At 37.0% G+C, this 18909-nt stretch overlaps 1 protein-coding gene across 1 annotated transcript; it reads left to right on the top strand.

Moving 5' to 3' along the window:
• The first annotated feature begins 14159 nt into the window (after positions 1–14159).
• Positions 14160–15122, top strand: LOC122706297 (olfactory receptor 151-like). Its single transcript, XM_043921423.1, has one exon. It carries the CDS (start codon positions 14163–14165, stop codon positions 15120–15122), a length of 960 nt encoding a protein of 319 aa, XP_043777358.1. The 5' UTR covers positions 14160–14162.
• The last annotated feature ends 3787 nt before the right edge of the window (positions 15123–18909 follow it).

The following is an 18909-nucleotide window of genomic DNA, read 5'->3' as shown; positions in this document are numbered from 1 at the left end:
ACATATATATATCACATCTACTTTATCCATTCATCTTCTTATGGATCTAATTCCTTAATATATGTATTTATTGCTATAAACTGTCTTCTCACAATTGTTTTTGCAGAGTCCCACTGGCTTCCCTGGTGGCTCAGTCGGTAAAGAATCTGCCTGCAATGCAGGCGACCCAGGTTTGATCCCTAAGTGGGGAAGATCCCCTGAAGAAAGAAATGGCAACACACTCCAGTATTCTTGTCTGGAAAATCCCATGGACAGAATAGCCTGGCGGGCTACAGTCCAGGGGGTCACAAGGAGTTGGACACAACTGAACAACTAAACAGCAGCATGGGATTTGATATGTTGCTTTCCATTTTCATTTGTTTCAAGATAATTTTTATCTTTTGATTTTTTCTTTGATCCGTAGTTGCTCAGAAGTATGTTATTTAGTTTGCACATATTTTAGAGTTTTGAACTTTCCTCTTGTTATTAATTTCTAGTTTTATACCATTGTATTCATAAAAGATAGTTTGTATAATTTCAGTGTTAATTTTGCTAAGATTTGTTTGGTGTCATATATGATATATTCTGAAGAATGTTCTAGGTGCACTTGAGAAGAATGTGTATTATGCTGCTGTTGGATGGAATGTTCTGTATACATCAAGTTCACTTGGTCCAAAGAACAGTTCCATTCCAATGTTTTCATGTTGATTTTATGTCTGGAAAACCTATTCATTGCTCCCAAGGAAGTATTGAAACCCCATACTATTATTGTATGGTCCATTCAGATCTGTTAGTATTTGCTTAAAAAATTTAGGTGCTCTGATGTTGGGTGAATATATATTACTGGTTATTATATCTTCTTGATGTAATAACCCCTCTATCACTATGTAATGACCTTTCTGTCTCTTGTTATCATTTTTGGTTGAGCTCCATTTTGTCTGATATATATATGACTATCCCTGCTGTCTTTTGGTTTCCACTTGCTTGAGCATCTACTTCCACCCTTTCACTTTGAGCCTGTGTGTGTCTTTAGAGCAGAAATGAGTGTTCTATAAGCAGCGTATAGTAGGGTTTTAGTTTTTATCCGTGGTTACAAAAAAAACTACATAAAATGTCTCATAGATAAAACAATCTATTTTATGCTGATAGAAACTTATCTTCATTCCCCAAAGACTTCACCCTTTTACTTCTCCTCTGCTGACAAGGATGCTGGTATTGCTACTGCCAAAAGTTCAGTCCCTTGCAGAGTTGCTCTAGGGAGTATGCCTGCCTTGATGAGTTCCTTTCTTGCCTCTGCATCAAAAATCATCTTTATCTCACATCAGTGGCTTCCAGCATCTCCTGTCTGGCAGGCTATAGGATCATCAGACATTTTCACAATATGCTTTACAGAAGAAGAAAATGGAGTAATACATTTTAGATACTAAAAAAATTAAACATGAATGATGATTAATTTTGATGCAGCCAATCTGATTTCAAATACAAAAGGTGCAGATGAACTACTATTAACTGATAAAAACTCAGGGGATCTTGTTACAATGGACAAATTTTACTAAACAGACATGTGTAGCATTAAGTACTGTTTTTTACCTTTAAATCTAAGAAGGGTCATTGCCAGGGGTTGGGCATGGGGAAAATGAGGGTACAGATTTTCAATTATAAGATGAATAAGTTCTGGGGATCATATGTACACCATAGTGCCTATAGTTAATAATATTGAAATGCACACTTAAAATTTGCTAATAAAATAGATTTTAAGTGCCCTCAGCACAAAAAAAAGGTAACTATGTGAGATAATGGACATGTTTATTGGCTTGATTGTGGTAATCATTTCACAATATATATGTATGTCAAATCATCACATTGTACACCTAAAAACTCACATGTACTTAAATGTATATAATCTTTGTCATTCATATCTCAATAAAACTGGAAAAAATAAAAAACAGAAAAACTAAGCAAGGTTAATTACCGAAACATAAAAAAGTTTATTCTAGTTGAATGAAAAAAGCAGTTAACTAAAAATTTTAAAGTTTCATTTACCACTACAATATTGTAAAGTAATTAGCCTCCAATTAAAATAAATAGATTTATATTTCAAAAAAAATTTTAATAGTTTCATTTTTACTAAATTCAGTGAATTTGTTTATGGAGAAATGTCCCTAACAAGATATAAAATAAAGCCTTTGCATAATAAAGACTATAAATATAGTTCATTATACGTAAAGATGAAAACCAATGATGAGTATTAACCAGGGTGGTAGGGACTGACGGCAGAGGCAATGATGTTGGTGAAGGTGATGAAGATGGTAATGACTGAAGTGGTGATGGTAATGATGATGAATCTAAAAGTGTCTTAGTGTTGACATTAAGCACCAAACTTACCAGGCTACAGGTAACTCTCCCGTTAGAAGAAAAATTAACACACCTGGGAGGTAAAACATCTTTCATAGTGCAAATGGGAACCCAGACTAATTGCTCATTCAACAAGGACCCAGTCTCTGGAGCAACTGCATTCCAGGAAAGTCCACCTGTATAAACATACTCTGTGCTCCCAATTCCAGTGACCCATCTCTATGACTTTGTTAGTCCCTTTGACTGGAAATAGATGTAAAAATTTTAGCTTTCTATTTTCTGATTTTTATTTCTTGATCGCTGAAAACAAAGTACCTCCTAAGAATTTCAGGTAACAGTGTTCCAGTTTTCCTCAACACAGGTATTCAATTATAGTTTTAAGGCAATTGTGTATAAGTTAAGAACAAGATATCGTCCATGAATTCCCATTTCTACTACCGACCTTTTTATATACTATTTCTCAATCATATATCCCCCTTGTCTCAGTGCTTTTTCCCCACTTGCAAAGGAAATATATTTGTCTTCATAATTCTCTTTGTTGTCATTAGCAGCAATTTGGAGCTTCTCCTGAGCTGATAAAACTAGTGGTAAGATTTTTAGCAACCAACTAGAAATTCTACAATCATTTATAAACTAGCTAGAAAATTGCAGAAATAAAATTTAAATTCTTATTTTCTATTCATTAGAAAAGATGTTCACATCAAGAGGCAGGAAACAAAATCTCTGCTTTGTAACAATATTCTGTTTTATAAGGAACTCTGATTGCTGGTAATGATACATTTTTGTGGATTTTCTGTTACTTATCATTTTAGGAGACTCTGATTTGAGGGGATATGTAAGATATCTTTAAAATCTACTGTCACTCTCTAGATAAAATTTGTTTATCTCTTTTCTTTTAAAAATTGAAATACAATTCAAAATTCTAACTCTTACTAGTTACTAAGAAGTTTATTACCTCACTGCCAGTAATTTAAGGTATAAAGTTTAAGATAATGCAGGTTATCTTATCTTCAATACCAAAATGAACACAGGTAATATTATTGCTGTTGCTGAGCAAGTGAGTCAGTGTCTTTTCATGCTGCACAACAAACCAGGTTACAAACCAACATGTATAGTATGCTCATTTTTACTAAAAAAAAGAAACATATATTAATGCACATATATGTTAATGCATATATGCATAGAAAAATATCTAGTGGAACATACCTAGCAATTTTAGATTTTCAGTCATTAGAATAAATGAGTTGATTTTGCTTATCTGTATGTTTATTTTCTACAGTACAGATATATTGCTTTTCTAATTAAAAAAAATTCTGGAAATATAGCAATAAGATCCCTCCTTGACCTTAATGTACTAAATTAAGTTTACTTAAAATATGAAGTGCCACAAGGACATAAGTTACAGCAAGACAGCTGGAAATCAAAATAAACAGACGGTCACAACTCCTGGGTTCTGGGATCAATTCTACTTTTCACTTGTATGACCTTGGGTGAATTGTGCAACTTGAGTCATGTTTCCTAGAGCAGGGGTTTGCAAGAGTTTACAGGAAGGATGAGATAGTAAATATTTCTTAGGATCTCTGTGGTCACTTCTCAGCTCTGTCATTCTACCACAAAAGCAACATTAATGAAGCATAAAGGAATGAATATGGCTTCACTCCAATGAAACTTTATCCCCAGAGGGATGGGATGGGGAGGGAGGTGGGAGGGGGTTCAGGATGGGGAACACATGTAAATCCATGGCTGATTCATGTCAATGTATGGCAAAAACCACTACTGCAAAGTAATTAGTCTCCAACTAATAAAAATAAATGGAAAAAAAAAAAAAACAGGTAGTGAGCTGGATTTGACTGTTTTCTGAAGCCTGTCCTGGAGAGTATTTAATATTATGTAGCATCTCTCTCCCTTGTTTTTCCTATGCTCTCCTCATACTCAGAAATGAAGAGTAAACCTCAGTAGTTTGCAGCTGCAACATTGCCACAGACCTGCAATTGTATGGATTTTTATAAGCTTACAGACCAAGGGAGAGGAAAGGGCATACAGATTTTAAAACAGCAGAACTAGGTTCAAGTTTCAAGTCACCACGGGTAAGTTTTGGGACCCTGGGGGAAGCCTTAAAACTTCTGCACATCAACCTGGAGCTAATACAGTATGTGTTAGTCACTCAGGTGTTTCCAACTCTTTGCAACCCCGTGGACTGTAGCCCACCAGGCTCCTCTGGCCACGGAATTCTCCAGGCAAGAATACTGGAATAGGTAGCCATTCCCTTCTCTCTTAATGAGAATCTACTGTTTTTTCCGGGGAACTCTACTCAACAGTCTGTGGTGACGTAAATGGGAAGGAAATATTAAAAAGAGTGAATATATGTGTACAAATAACTGATTCACTTTGTTCTATGGCAGAACTAACAACACTTTAAAGCAGCTATACTCCAATAAAAATGTATTTCAAAAAAATGAATGGTACCTCAGTTCCACTGAAATCCAGCAGGACCCAATTCTAGGAAAAACTCATTAAGTGACTATGTTCATTGCTCCTGAAAGTTGATGCTTCCTTGTAAGATAAGTGCATTATCTCTGTCCTTCCATGAGTTTTACTTTCAAATGCTCCAGAAAGTGTTTCTTCCTTTCCTTCTCTATTCTGCAATCAGCCCTCATAATTTGTTGTAAGAATTCAAATTGTACCTAACACAATCTGTATTATTGTTTTACTGTTCAGAGAGAAATAATTGACTATTTTGAGTATTTAAAAAAAGAATATTTGAAAGTAAAATGTTTACATAATTTGCTTCAGATCACATAGTGACAGTCAAAGCTGGAATTTAACCTCACTGTGTATGACTTTTGAGTCTATAGCTACTACCACACTAAATGTCAAACATAATATTTTAACACAATTATGCCCTTTATATAAAAATACAATCCATAATATATTAATTCCACTAGTAAAAACCATAAGGGAAGACAGTATATTAATCATTTTTTTAAAGTAATGCACCACATAGTTTAAAATTCAAATGCTACTAAAAGAGTAGTCAAGAAAACTAATGGTTACCTTCCCCAAGCAGCCCCACATCCACTCTGCTATCCAGAGGAAACCCCTTTAAAGTATGTTTCCTCTGGTATTCACTTCTGTTTCCCCATTATATGCTTATCATACACTTTGAGGATTTTATTATATTAGACATTATTCATGGCAGCAGCAGCAGCATAATGTGTGCTAAGTCACTTTAGTCGTGTCCAATTCTTTGCTACCCTATGGACTGTAGCTTGCCAGGCTCTTCTGTCCATGGGATCTCCAGACAAGAATCCCTGAGCGGGTTGCCACGCCTTCCTCCAGGGGATCTTTCCAACCCAGGGATCAAACTCACATCTCTTACTACATCTCCTGCGTTGGAAAACAAGTTAGTTACCACTAGCACCACCTGGGAAGCCCCTAAGTCATAATAGTTATTAAAAAATATTTCTTGAATGCATTACCTCCACTTAATGTAGATGCAGAATTATCTAACACTCCCCCACCTCAGTACCCCTCCCTATTCTTCCAAAACACTTATAATATAATTTTTGGTTCTCAGTACTTCATGCCTACAAGATTAGAACTATGATAATGCAGACTTCATTATCATACTTAATTCTGTAGAGAATCATCACTGCAGAGACAAATGTTTACTTTGGATTGTGTTTCCTTATTTGTACTACTTGTAAGTTTTCTGGAATCGTAATAATTGCCCAATAATAAGTACCTCTCCTTTATATTTTCACATCCTCCATAGTATCTAAGTACTCATTACTATTATTTTCCAAATGTCCCAACATTTGAGACAATCCACCAACTTCATTTCTCTACTGAAGGCCTCCACACTCTGTTCTTTCTGGACTTGCTCTCCTAGAGTTCCCTTTGCAGCTCTCTTGTGGTGAGTCCCCTCTATCCCAGGTCCCTGTCTTCACACTGAGATGTCTCATCTCATATTTGCTTTTTGTATTTTGTTTATGACTCTCTCCTTTCTCTTCTCTCTCTCTCTCTCTGGCTAGACATTTTTTCCTTTATTGATATTTTCAGACTGTTTTTCATTTCATTTATTTCTTTCTTCTGTTTATCAGTTTCCTTGATTTATATGTTTATTTTTTCCTTAATTGTGATTATTTTGTAGCTTATTAGAGTGGAAACCTAGATTAATGATTTTAGAATTTTCTTTTGTTCTAAAGTGTCACTTAATGACAAGTTCCACTATTAGAATTGTTTTATTTTATTTTTTTGTATTATACTATTTTATTTTATTTTTTGTGTGTTCTTTTTATTTTTATTCTTTTTTTCCATTTATTTTTATTCATTGGAGGCTAATTACTTTACAATATTGTAGTGGTTTTTGCCATACATTGACATGAATCAGCCATGGATTCACATGTGTTCCCCATCCCGATCCCCCCTCCCGCCTCCCTCTCCATCCCATCCCTCTGGGTCTTCCCAGTGCTCCAGCCCTGAGCACCCATCTCATGCATCCAACCTGGGCTGGTGCAGCATTCCAAAATTTTTTATTGATTTTTCTTCTTGTTCATTCAGTTCAAAATGTTATTTTCTAATTTAATTTATGATTTCTTCTTTGACCCATGTTTAATTTTCAAGTATATGATAATTTTCTAGATATCTCACCATAAAGTATTCGTAGTTTGTTTTGATAAAGGTACATACTGTGTATGATTTCAACTTTTTAAGGGTACTGGGGTTTGTCTTAAGGCTTCCCAGGTAGCTCAGCAGTAAAGAATCTAAATGCCAATGCAGGAGACCAGGGTTTGATCCCTGGATCAAGAAGATCCCCTGAAGAAGGAAAAGGCAACCCACTCCAGTGTTCTTGCCTGGAGAATCCCATGGACAGAGGAGCCTGGTGGGCTACAGTCCATGGGTTCACAAAGAGTCAGACAGGACTGAGCACACACATGCGTGTGGTTTGATTACTCAGAATAGGCTTTATCCTGAAAAGTGCTCCATGTGTACCTGAAAGATTGTGTATTCTGGGTGCAGAATACAAAATGTCAATTTGTGAGTGGTTTTTGTGTTGTTACTTATTTTTCTACTAGTTCTATCAATTAATTTTTTTTAAAAAAAGAGTATTGCAATCTTGAACTAACAATGGACTTTATACTCTCCTTTCAGTTCTGTCATTTGGGTTCATGTGTTTTGAAACACTGTTAAAAGGTAAAATTCTTTGTGAGTTTTATGTCACCTTAATGAATTAACTTCTTTATCATTATGAAATGCCCCTCATTATTGCTAGTAATATTTCTTGCTTTGAGATCTGCTTTGATTAATGCTGATATAGTCAGTCTGGATTTCTTTTGATTGATATTTGCATTGTATATTTCTTCCATACTTAAAGTTTTAACTATTGGTATGGCTTCCCTAGTAGCTCAGTTGGTAAAGAATCTGCCTGCAATGCAGGAGACCCAGGTTCAATCCCTGGGTCAGAAAGATCCCCTGGAGAAGGAAATGGCAACCCACTCCAGTACTCTTGCCTGGAGAATTCCATGGACAGAGAAGCCTGGCAGGCTACAGTCCATGGGATCACAAAGAGTCAGACATGACTGTACAACTATGTCCATCTATATTTAAAGTAGGTTTCTTGGTAAAGAGTATAATTGGGTAATACCTTTTATCTAGTCTAACAAAAATTTGCATTTTAATTAGAACATTGAAGGTCTTTCCATTTAATTCAGTCATCAATGTGGTTGAGATTAGGTCTACCATCTTGCTACTGGTTTTCTACTTCTACCAATTGCCCTTTATGACAATTTTTCTTTGACTCTTCTGTACTAATTGAGTGTTTTGATGGTTATATTTTATCTACACTATTGGATTATTAGCTGTAACTCTCCCTTTTACTATTACTTAGATGTTGTTCTAGGTGTTAACAATATTTATTCTTTCTGGGTTTGTCCAACTGGAGGGTAGCATGAAATATTTCTACAGGCAATTCCTACAGGTAAGCTGATGTAGTCACTGGGATCATGATGTATTTTTCCCTCCTCTAAGGAATCATTTGTGTGCTGCCTGTGTTCAAGTGTCTGGAAATAGTTGTCTCATATATCTTGTCTGATCTTCTAGTTGTTTATGGTGTAAATACAGTTCCTGTATGAGTTCACCGTTTGTGGCAGGAAGTGAAAGTCCACACATTAACTTTTTTTTAAACAACAAAGCCAGCTCTAGATCCAGATCACCTGGTTCCTATTTCAACTCTCTTCTCATGATAGATACCTTGTCTAAGCTTTAAATTCATTCATTTCCAATTCATTATAATGAATAATACAATGAAAATGTCTTTATTCTCACAAAATTTATACTACAGTGAACATCAACCCAATATGTTCCCTACCCATGTATAAATTATATTCTCTCTTGTCACACATATATCACATCTTTATCCATTCATCTGTCAATGAACTTTTAGATTTATCCCATGTCTTAGCTATTATAAATACTGCTGCTATAAATATTGGGTTGCATGTATTTTTTAATTAAATTTTCCTCCACATATATGCCTAGGAGTGGAATTGCAGGCCATATGGTGGCTCTGATTTTAGTCTTTAAGGAACCTCCATACTGTTTTCCATAGTGGTTGTACCAATCTACATTCCACCAACAGAGTAGCATGGTTCCCATTTCTCCAGTGTGTATTATTTATAGACTTTTTGATGAAGGCCATTCTGATGGGTATGAGGTGATATCTCTTTGTAGTTTTGACTTGCATTTCTCTAATGATTAGCAATGTTGAGCATCTTTTCATGTGCTAGTTGGGCATCTATATGTCTTCTCTGGAGAACTGATTATTTAGATCTTCTGCCCATTTTTTTTTATTGGGTTGTTTGTTTTTTTCAATATTGAGGTATATAAATATATATATTTATATATTTTGGAAATTAAGCCCTTGTTAGTTGCTTTATTTGCAGACTTTTTTCTCTTGTTCTGTAGTTTATCTTTTCATTTTATTTGGTTTCCTTTCTTGTACAAAAATGTTTAAATTTTTTTTCCATTTATTTTTATTAGTTGGAGGCTAATTACTTTACAATATTGTAGTGGTTTTTGTCATACATTGACATGAATCAGCTAGTCCCATTTATTCATTTTTCCTTCTGTTTTCATTACTCTGGGGGACAGATCTAAAAAGATATTGCTGTGATTTAGGTCAAAGAGTGCTCTGCCTTCCTCTAGGAGTTTTATAGTATCCAGTCTTACATCTAGATCTTTAACCCATTTTGAGTTTATTTTTGCGTATGGAGATAGTGTTCCAATTTCATTTTTCACATTTAGCTGTCCAGTTTTCCCAGCACCAATAGTTGGAGAATCTATCTTTTAAAACTCCATTGTATAGTTTTGCATCCTTTGACATAAGTTAACTGACCATTAGTGCACTGGTGTATTTCTGAGCTTTCTATTTTATTTTGTTCCTTTGATCTCTGTCTCTTTTTTTGTGCCAGTACCATGCTGTTTTGATTATTTTGTAGTATAGTTTGAAGTCAGAGAGTGTGATTTCTCCAACTCCATTCTTCCTTCTCAGGATTGTTTTGGATAGTTGGGGCCTTTCAGTTTAGTTCAGTTCAATCTCTCAGTCGTGTCTGACTCTTTGCGACCCCATGAATCGCAGCACGCCAGGCCTCCCTGTCCATCACCAACTCCCAGAGTTTACTCAAACTCATGTCCATCGAGTTGGTGATGCCATCCAGCCATCTCATCCTCTGTCGTCCCCTTCTCCTTCTGCCCCGAGTCCCTCCCAGCATCAGGGTCTTTTCCAATGAGTCCTTTGGGTTTCCATAAAAATTTTAAAATTCCGTGTTCTATTTTTGTGAAAAATGTCATTGACAGTTTGATAGAGTTTGCATTGAGTCTGTAGATAGCCTTGAGTAGTATGGTCATTTTGACAATACTGATTCTTCCAACCCAAGAATATGATATATCTTTCCATTTTTGTCTTAAGCTTCTTTCATCAATGTCTTACAGGTCTTTTGCCTCCTTAGGCAGACTTATTCCTAGGTATTTCACTCTTTTTTATGTTATGGTAAATGGGATTGTTTCCTTACTTTCTCTTTCTGATCTTTTGTTGGTGGTGCATAGAAATGCAACAGATTTCTGTATATCAATTTTGTATCCTGAAACCTTAATGAACTCATTCAAGAGCTCCAATAGTTTTTTGGTAACATCTTCAGGATTTTCTAAGTATAGTATAATGTTATCTGCAAACTGAGCATAAATAAATGAAATAGAGGTTAAAAACAATAGAAAAGATTAGTGAAATGAAAAACTGGCTCTTTGAAAAGGTAATCAAAATAGATAAAACATTAACCAGATTCATCAAGAGAAAAAAAAAGGACTCATTCTATGAGTTCACGCTCACCCTGATACCAAAAGCAAACAAAGATACCACAAAAAAGAAAACTACAAGTCAATATCACTGATAAACATAGATACAAAACTCAACAAAATACCAGCAAACCAAATCCAACAATGCATTAAAAGATCATACAACATGACCAAGTAAGATTTATCCCAGGGAATCAAGGATGGTTCAGTACTCACAAATCAATCAATGTGATATACCATGTTAACAAATTGAAATAAAAATCTTCTTGTCATATCAACAGAAGAAAAAATAGCTGTTTACAAAGTTCATCATCCATTCTTTATGTTGATAATGTATTTCAACATAATAAATACCATATATGACAAACCCACAGATCACATCACACTTAATGGTGAAAAGCTGAAAGCTTTACCTCTAATATAAGGAACAAGACAAAGATGTCCACGCTTTTATTCAAAAGAGTGACTTTTATTCAACACAGTTTTGAAAGTCCTAACTGCAGTAGACAGAAAAGAAAAAAATAAAAAGAATTCAAATTGGAAAAGAAGAAATAAAACTATCACTGTTGGCAGGACTTGCTTAAGACAAACTTTAAACTGCCATTTTGACTTAGATATACCAAGATTCCTTCCAGGAAGTCTCTTAGGCATCTATATATTATTAACATCAGCTAAAAATCTTCTCTATACTGATTAGATTGACTCTAAAGATGGACAAACAGTAAGTATTAATCTAGAAATAACAACATAGAAAGAGAAAAATGATGAAGCAACAGGAGAGACAGTGAATATTCTAGAGGATATACTCGATGTGAGGAGAAAAAGTGACCAAGAGCATCTGACAAATAGGGACCCCAAGATTTAAGGATAAGCAAAGAAAGGAATAAGAGAAAAGGTACACACCCCATTGAAATAATGTTGCTCTTGATCTGTTAGTTGTACTATATTCTGTTTCTATGTCCACCTACTTCTAAGCCTGGCCCAACCTGAATTTTTCCTGAGTCCTTTCAACACAGTGGAGAGCAGTCTCAAACTCTTCCTCAGGAGCTTCATTTAATGCAGTATAAACTGCTTTCCATGCCAAAATTTCAAGCTACAAAGGCATTCTGGTTACAATAAGAACAAAACTTAATTATTAAAAACCTTTACTGCCATTAGTTGAATTTTGCCACCTGCCCAGAAATATCAGTTCAGTTCAGTCCCTCAGTTGTGTCTGACTCTTTGCGACCCCATGGACCACAGCACGCCAGGCTTCCCTGTCCATCACAACTCCCAGGGCTTGCTCAAATTCATGTCCATTGAGTCGGTGATGCCATCCAACCATCTCATCCCCTGTCGTCCCCTTCTCCTCCTGCCTTCAAGCTTACCAGCATCAGGATCTTTTCAAATTGATTCAGTTCTTCTCCTCAGGTGGCCAAAGTATTGGAGTTTCAGCTTCAGCATCAGTCCTTCCAATGAATATTCAGGAATGATTTCCTTTAGAATGGACTGGTTGGATCTCCTTGCAGTCCAAGGGGCTCTCAAGAGGCTTCTCCAACACCACAGGTCAAAAGCATCAATTCTTTGGTGCTCAGCTTTCTTTATAGTCCAACTCTCACGTCCATGCATGACTACTAGAAAAACCATAGCTTTGACTAGAAGGACCTTTGTTGGCAAAGTAATGTCTCTGCTTTTTAGTATACTGTCTAGATTGGTCATAGCTTTTCTTCCAAGGAAAGTCTTTTAATTTCATGGCTGCAATCACCATCTACAGTGATTCTGGAGCCAAAAAAATTAAGTCTGACACTGTTATCATTGTTTCCCCATCTGTTTGCCATGAAGTGATGGGACCAGATGCCATGATCTTAGTTTTCTGAATGTTGAGTTTTAAGCCAGATTTTCACTCTCTTCTTTCACTTTCGTCAAGAAAGCTCTTTAGTTCTTCTTTGCTTTCTGCCATAAGGGTGGTGTCATCTGCATATCTGAGCTTATTGATATATCTCCCAGCAATCTTGATTCCAGCTTGTGCTTCATCCAGCCCAGCATTTCACATGTTGTACTCTGCATATAAGTTAAATAAGAGGGTGACAATATCCAGCCTTGAGGTACTCCTTTTCCGATTTAGAACTAGGCTACTGTTCCACGTCTGGTTCTAACTGTTGTTTCTTGACCTGCATACTGATTTCTCAGAGGCAGATCAGGTGGTCTGGTATTCCCATCTCTTGAAGAATTTTCCAGTTTGTTGTGATCGACACAGTCAAAGGCTTTAGCATAGTCAATAAAGCAAAAGTAGATGTTTTTCTAGAACTCTCTTGATTTTTCATTGATCCAATGGCTGTTGCCAATTTGATCTCTGGTTCCTCTGCTTTTCAAAAACCAGCTTAAACATCTGGAATTTCATGGTTCACGTACTGTTGAAGCCTGGCTTGGAGAATTTCGAGCCTTACTTTGCTATCATGTGAGATGAGTGCAATTGTGCAGTAGTTTGAACATCCTTTGTCATTGCCTTTCAGAAACATAGCACTCAATAAGCAGAAAATCACAGTAAATTAAAATTAATGTAAGTAGAAGCCTGACATCATTCTTTTTTAAATCTCATCAGGTGATATATATGTGTAACCAGAACTAAGAATAACTGTCCTAAGACCTCAGGTTCAGTGAAAAATTATGACAAATTCCAGAGGTCTAATGAAAATGTACAATTGTATAGCAACAATATTTGGAAAATATTGAGTTGGCAAATAGTTTGTTTGGGTTTTCCACAACATCTTACAGAAAACCCTGAACAAACATTTTAGCCAACCCAATATTTCATGTATATTTTTCCATTATATTTTTAACTTTGGAAATTGATATTGTAACTCCATATAGTCTCAAATGTGGAAACTGATTTGTCATTCAGTAATTGGAAGGGCTCTATCATCCCACACTATCTGGATTTGAGGTAAGGTGACCTCGTGCTTTCATTTCCTGGGGAGTATTTTGGGATTGCAGAGATGGTAAGGGACTTTCTCTTTCTGGAGCAAAATTCAACTCTGGACTCATAAATAAAACACACTTGTAGTTACCTACAGGGTACTTGGATAACATGAGAGTGGAAAGGCTCTATAGGGGCCCCTATTTTCTCCAACTTCATATTCTTCAAACCATGCCATAATTGTAGGAATCCTAGAAAACATTAGAAGGGTGGAAGAGACAAAAAATCAGAAAAAAAAATGAGTTCAAGATCACTCACTCAGGAACAGAAGCTGACACCCAGCCACACCAGAAAGGTTCATACATGGTTTTTTCTAAGTATCTTCAGGGGCTGCTGCACCAATGCTCAGCATCCTTAAATAAAATGACTTGGTATTATGAAGTCTGTCAGCCCTCTATGTCCTGGATCCATGGCTGATTGAATCCTGGGATGTGTAACTGGTTGATACCAAGGGCTGACTGTATATACATTTTCATAAGTTCTTATTTCTTTTCTCCACAGAGCTCCCAACCAGAGGAGAATGGCTGCACAAAACCACTCCACAGTGACAGAGTTCATTCTTGGAGGTTTAACAAATCAGCCAGAGCTCCAGCTACCCTTCTTCTTCCTCTTCCTTGGGATCTACTCAGTCACCATGATAGGGAACCTGAGTGTGATAACACTGATTTGTCTGAATGCTCAGCTTCATACACCCATGTACTATTTTCTCAGCAGTCTGTCACTATTAGATCTCTGTTACTCCTCTGTCATTACCCCTAAGATGCTGGTGAACTTTGTGTCAGAGAAGAACATCATCTCCTATGCAGGGTGCATGTCCCAGCTCTACTTCTTCCTGGTGTTTGTCATTGCTGAGAGTTACACACTGACCGTGATGGCCTATGACCGCTATGTTGCCATCTGCAGACCTCTGCTTTACAACATCATCATGTCTCATCGAGTCTGCTCCCTCCTGGTGGCTGCAGTCTATACCATGGGGCTCATTGGCTCAACCATAGAAACTGGCCTCATGTTAAAACTATCTTATTGTGAGCACCTCATCAGTTATTACTTCTGTGATATTGTCGCACTCGTGAAGCTCTCCTGCTCCAGCACCCATCATATTGAGATAACAACTTTCTTTTTGGCTGGATTTAACATCATATTCACCAGCTTAACAATCTTTGTTTCCTATGCTTTTATTCTCTCCAGCATCCTCCATATCCACTCCACAGAGGGAAGGTCCAAAGCCTTCAGTACATGCAGCTCCCATCTTGCAGCTGTGGGATTATTTTATGGATCTACCACATTCTTGTACTTAAAACCCTCCACAGGCAGTTCCCTGGCCCAGGAGAATGTGGTCTCCCTGTTCTACACCACAGGGATACCAATGCTGAACCCCCTAATCTACAGCTTAAGAAATAAGGAAGTGAAGGCTGCCATGCAGAAAACACTAAGGAGAAAACTCTTTGGGTGCAAATGTAATTATTCTTTTTCAGGTTGAAAATTTGTTAGAGAAATATAGAGGAGAAGCCCTGTAAAAACTTACATACATATAATGGAAGAACAATCACTTGTCAACATAACTCATTGAATGTATTTGCTAACTTTTTCCTATTTGCTTTGTCCCTCTCACATCTCTCATGTCTCACCTGGCTTGAATCTTTCTGGTTTCAAGTGGTGTTCTGTTTTTGTTTTATTTTGTTTTGCTTTGTTTTGTTGAGACCAGTTATTTGGTTGGTTGGTTTATTTATGATTTCAGTTCAGTTCAGTGGCTCAGTCGTGTCCAACTGTTTGCAACCCCATGAATCTCAACATGCCAAGCCTCGCTGTCCGTCACTAGCTCCCAGAGTTTACTCAAACTCATGTCCATAGAGTCGGTGATGCCATCCAGCTATCTCATCCTCTGTCATCCCCTTCTCCTCCTACCCCCAATCCCTCCCAGCATCAGGGTCTTTTCCAATAAGTCAACTCTTCGCAGGAGGTGGCCAAAGTATTGGAGTTTCAGCTTCAACATCAGTCCTTCCAATGAACACCCAGGACTGATCTCCTTTAGAATGGAGTGGTTGGATCTCCTTGCAGTCCAAGGGACTCTTCAAGAGTCTTCTCCAACACCACAGTTCAAAAGCATCAATTCTTCAGCACTCAGCTTTCTTCACAGTCCAACTCTCACATCCATACATGACCACTGAAAAAACCATAGCCTTGACTAGATGGACCTTTGTTGGCAAAGTAACATCTCTGCTTTTTAATATGCTGTCTAGGTTGGTCATAACTTTCCTTCCAAGGAGTAAACGTCTTTTAATTTCATAGCTGCAATCACCATCTGCAATGATTTTGAAGCCCAAAAAAATAAAGTCTGACACTGTTTCCACTGTTTCCCCATCTGTTTGCCATGAAGTGATGGGACCAGATGCCATGATCTTAGTTTTCTGAATGTTGAGCTTTAAGCCAACTCTTTCACTCTCCTCTTTCACTTTCATCAAGAAGCTTTTTAGTTCTTCTTCACTTTCTGCCATAAGGGTGGTGTCGTCTGCATATCTGAGGTTACTGATATTTCTCCTAGCAGTCTTGATTCCAGCTTGTGCTTCTTCCAGCCCAGTGTTTCTCATGATGTACTCTGCATATAAGTTAAATAAGCAGGGTGACAATATACAGCCTTGACATACTGTTTTTCCTATTTGGAACCAGTCTGGTGTTACATGTCCAGTTCTAACTTTTGTTCCTGACCTGCATACAGATTTCTCAAGAGTCAGGTAAGGTGGTCTGGTATTCCCATATCTTTCAGAATTTTCCACAGTTTATTGTGATCCTCACAGTCAAAGGCTTTGGTGTAGTCAATAAGCAGAAATAGATGTTTTTCTGGAAGTCTCTTGCTTTTTCAATGATCCAGCATATGTTGACAATTTGATTTCTGGTTCCTCTGCCTTTTCTAAAGCCAGCTTGAACATCTGGAAGTTCATGGTTCACGTATTGCTGAAGCCTGGCTTGGAGAATTTTGAGCATTATTTTACTAGCGTGTGAGATGAGTGCAACTGTGTGGTAGTTCAAGCATTCTTTGGCATTACCTTTCTTTGGGACTGGAATGAAAACTGACCTTTTCCAGTCCTGTGGCCACTACTGAGTTTTCCAAATTTGCTGGCATTTTGAGTGCAGAACTTTCACAGCATCATCTTTCAGGATTTGAAATAGCTCTACTGGAATTCCATCACCTCCACTAGCTTTGTTCATAGTGATGGTTCCTAACGCCCACTTGACTTCACATTCCAGAATGTCTGGATCTAGGTGAGTGATCACACCATCATGAGTATCTGGGCTGTGAAGATCTTTTTTGTACAGTTCTTCTGTGTATTCTTGCCACCTCTTCTTAATATCTTCTGCTTCTATTAGGTCCATACCATTTCTGTCCCTTATCGAACCCATTTTTGCATGAAATATTTCCTTGGTGTCTCTAATTTTCTTGAATAGATCTCTAGTCTTTCCCATTCTATTGTTTTCCTCTATTTCCTTGCATTGATCACTGAGGAAGGCTTTCTTATCTCTCCTTGCTATACTTTGGAACTCTGCATTCAAATGGGAATATCTTTCCTTTCTTCCTTTGCTTTTCGCTTCTCTTCTTTTCACAGCTATTTGTAAGACCTCCTCAGACAGCCATTTTGCTTTTTTGCATTTATGCTTTGCTCTCTGGTAAACATGTATCTTGACTATTGCATAAGTTTAGAACATCTAGCAATGAGTTCCATACTGTTCATGGGGGTCTCATGACAAGAACACTGGAGTGATTTGCCATTCCCTTCTCCAGTGGACCACGTTTTGTCAGAGAGCTATCCATTGATTTATCCACGACTAATGTTGGGAGAGATTGGGGGCAGGAGGAGAAGGGGACAACAGAGGATGAGATGGCTGGATGGCATCACCGACTCAATGGACATGAGTTTGGCTAAACTCCAAGAGTTGGTGTTGGGCAGGGAGGCCTGGTGTGCTGTGGTTCATGGGGTCGCAAAGAGTCAGACACGACTGAGCAACTGAACTGAACTGAAGCCCTTGAGAGTACACAGACAAATAGAGATGAATTCAGAAGTCATAAGAAATAGCAAATAGTCTCTTTCTCACCCAGATTTATCCCACTTTTTTCTTTTATTGTACTTTTATTGTGTCCTTATACCTGCCACAATTATTGTTTTCCTAAAATGTCCTTCAGCTGAAAATTTATTTCCCCTCCTTTTCCTCTGTAGAGGCAAAACCTTAATGGATTGTCTTTTGCTGCAAAGCTTAATATGACAGTTAATACACAGAAAAGGTAACCAAGTACCCTTGACCCATGTGTCTGATCTCCATTTCTGCCATGATTATTTAAATGGTCCCTTCACCCATTTATTACTATCACCATCAGGATCATCACTGAATTATCACCATCACATCTCATAGTCATCGATGCCAGGCTAACATCTAAGTGTTTCATGGAATTAAGTTCATTTTAAATTAAGTTCATTTCTCAGATGAGGAAACTTTAAGTTAAGTAATCTCAGATAACATAGCTGCTAAACAATTAACACTGAGATTCACACTGATAGATCATCATCCCCCCTCTCTTGACCAACAGTATCTCTGTGTATCCTACTATTTTTAACATAATTTTAAACTTTCAATGTCTAACTTTTCCTTCCATTATCTTCCCACAGCTTCCAGACATCAAAGGAATATTAGACATCCTTGTAGTCTTTTCTCCACACTAAATAACATTCTGCAATCTCTGCCTATATGACTTAGTAAACCAGTTGCCCTGGTACAAAATGTCTTTCAGCATTTGACTGAAACAATGAGTTATTTGCCTTGCACTGCAAATATTTGAGGGCATTTTTTTTCATTGTCATTCATAATTTTTTAAATAATACTAAGCTAATTATAAGTCCTTTGTCATTTTAATTATTTTAGATACAATATTTCATAACTTAGATGCAGAAAAATGAACAATTCTAAATTTCTTAAGCAGAAAGGATTTAACACAGGAAACTAAATGTTCAGATATTTTTCTTGCTATTTTTAACAGCTTTTTTAAGAAAAGTCTAAAGTGCACAGCAAAAGTGAGCAGATGGCATGTACTTCCCATATATTCTCTGCCCGCCATTCATGCATACTCTCCTGCATTGACAACAGCCCCCATGCGAGTGGTACAGTTTTCACAATTGGTGGACCTACATTGTCACTTCATCATCACCCAATGCCCATAATACATGTTGAGTCAGTATTGTCATTTTATACATTTGGACAAATGTATAATAATGTATATC

This window comes from Cervus elaphus, chromosome 2 (assembly GCF_910594005.1).
Source record: "Cervus elaphus chromosome 2, mCerEla1.1, whole genome shotgun sequence".
Classification (NCBI taxonomy): domain Eukaryota; kingdom Metazoa; phylum Chordata; class Mammalia; order Artiodactyla; family Cervidae; genus Cervus; species Cervus elaphus.
The sequence above is the reverse complement of the archived record's forward strand: the minus strand, read 5'-3'. Positions and strand labels throughout refer to the sequence as shown.

Bases quoted from the DNA above. Each gene is read 5' to 3' on its own strand.
- LOC122706297 (XM_043921423.1), top strand. From the start codon at position 14,163: ATGGCTGCACAAAACCACTCCACAGTGACAGAGTTCATTCTTGGAGGT.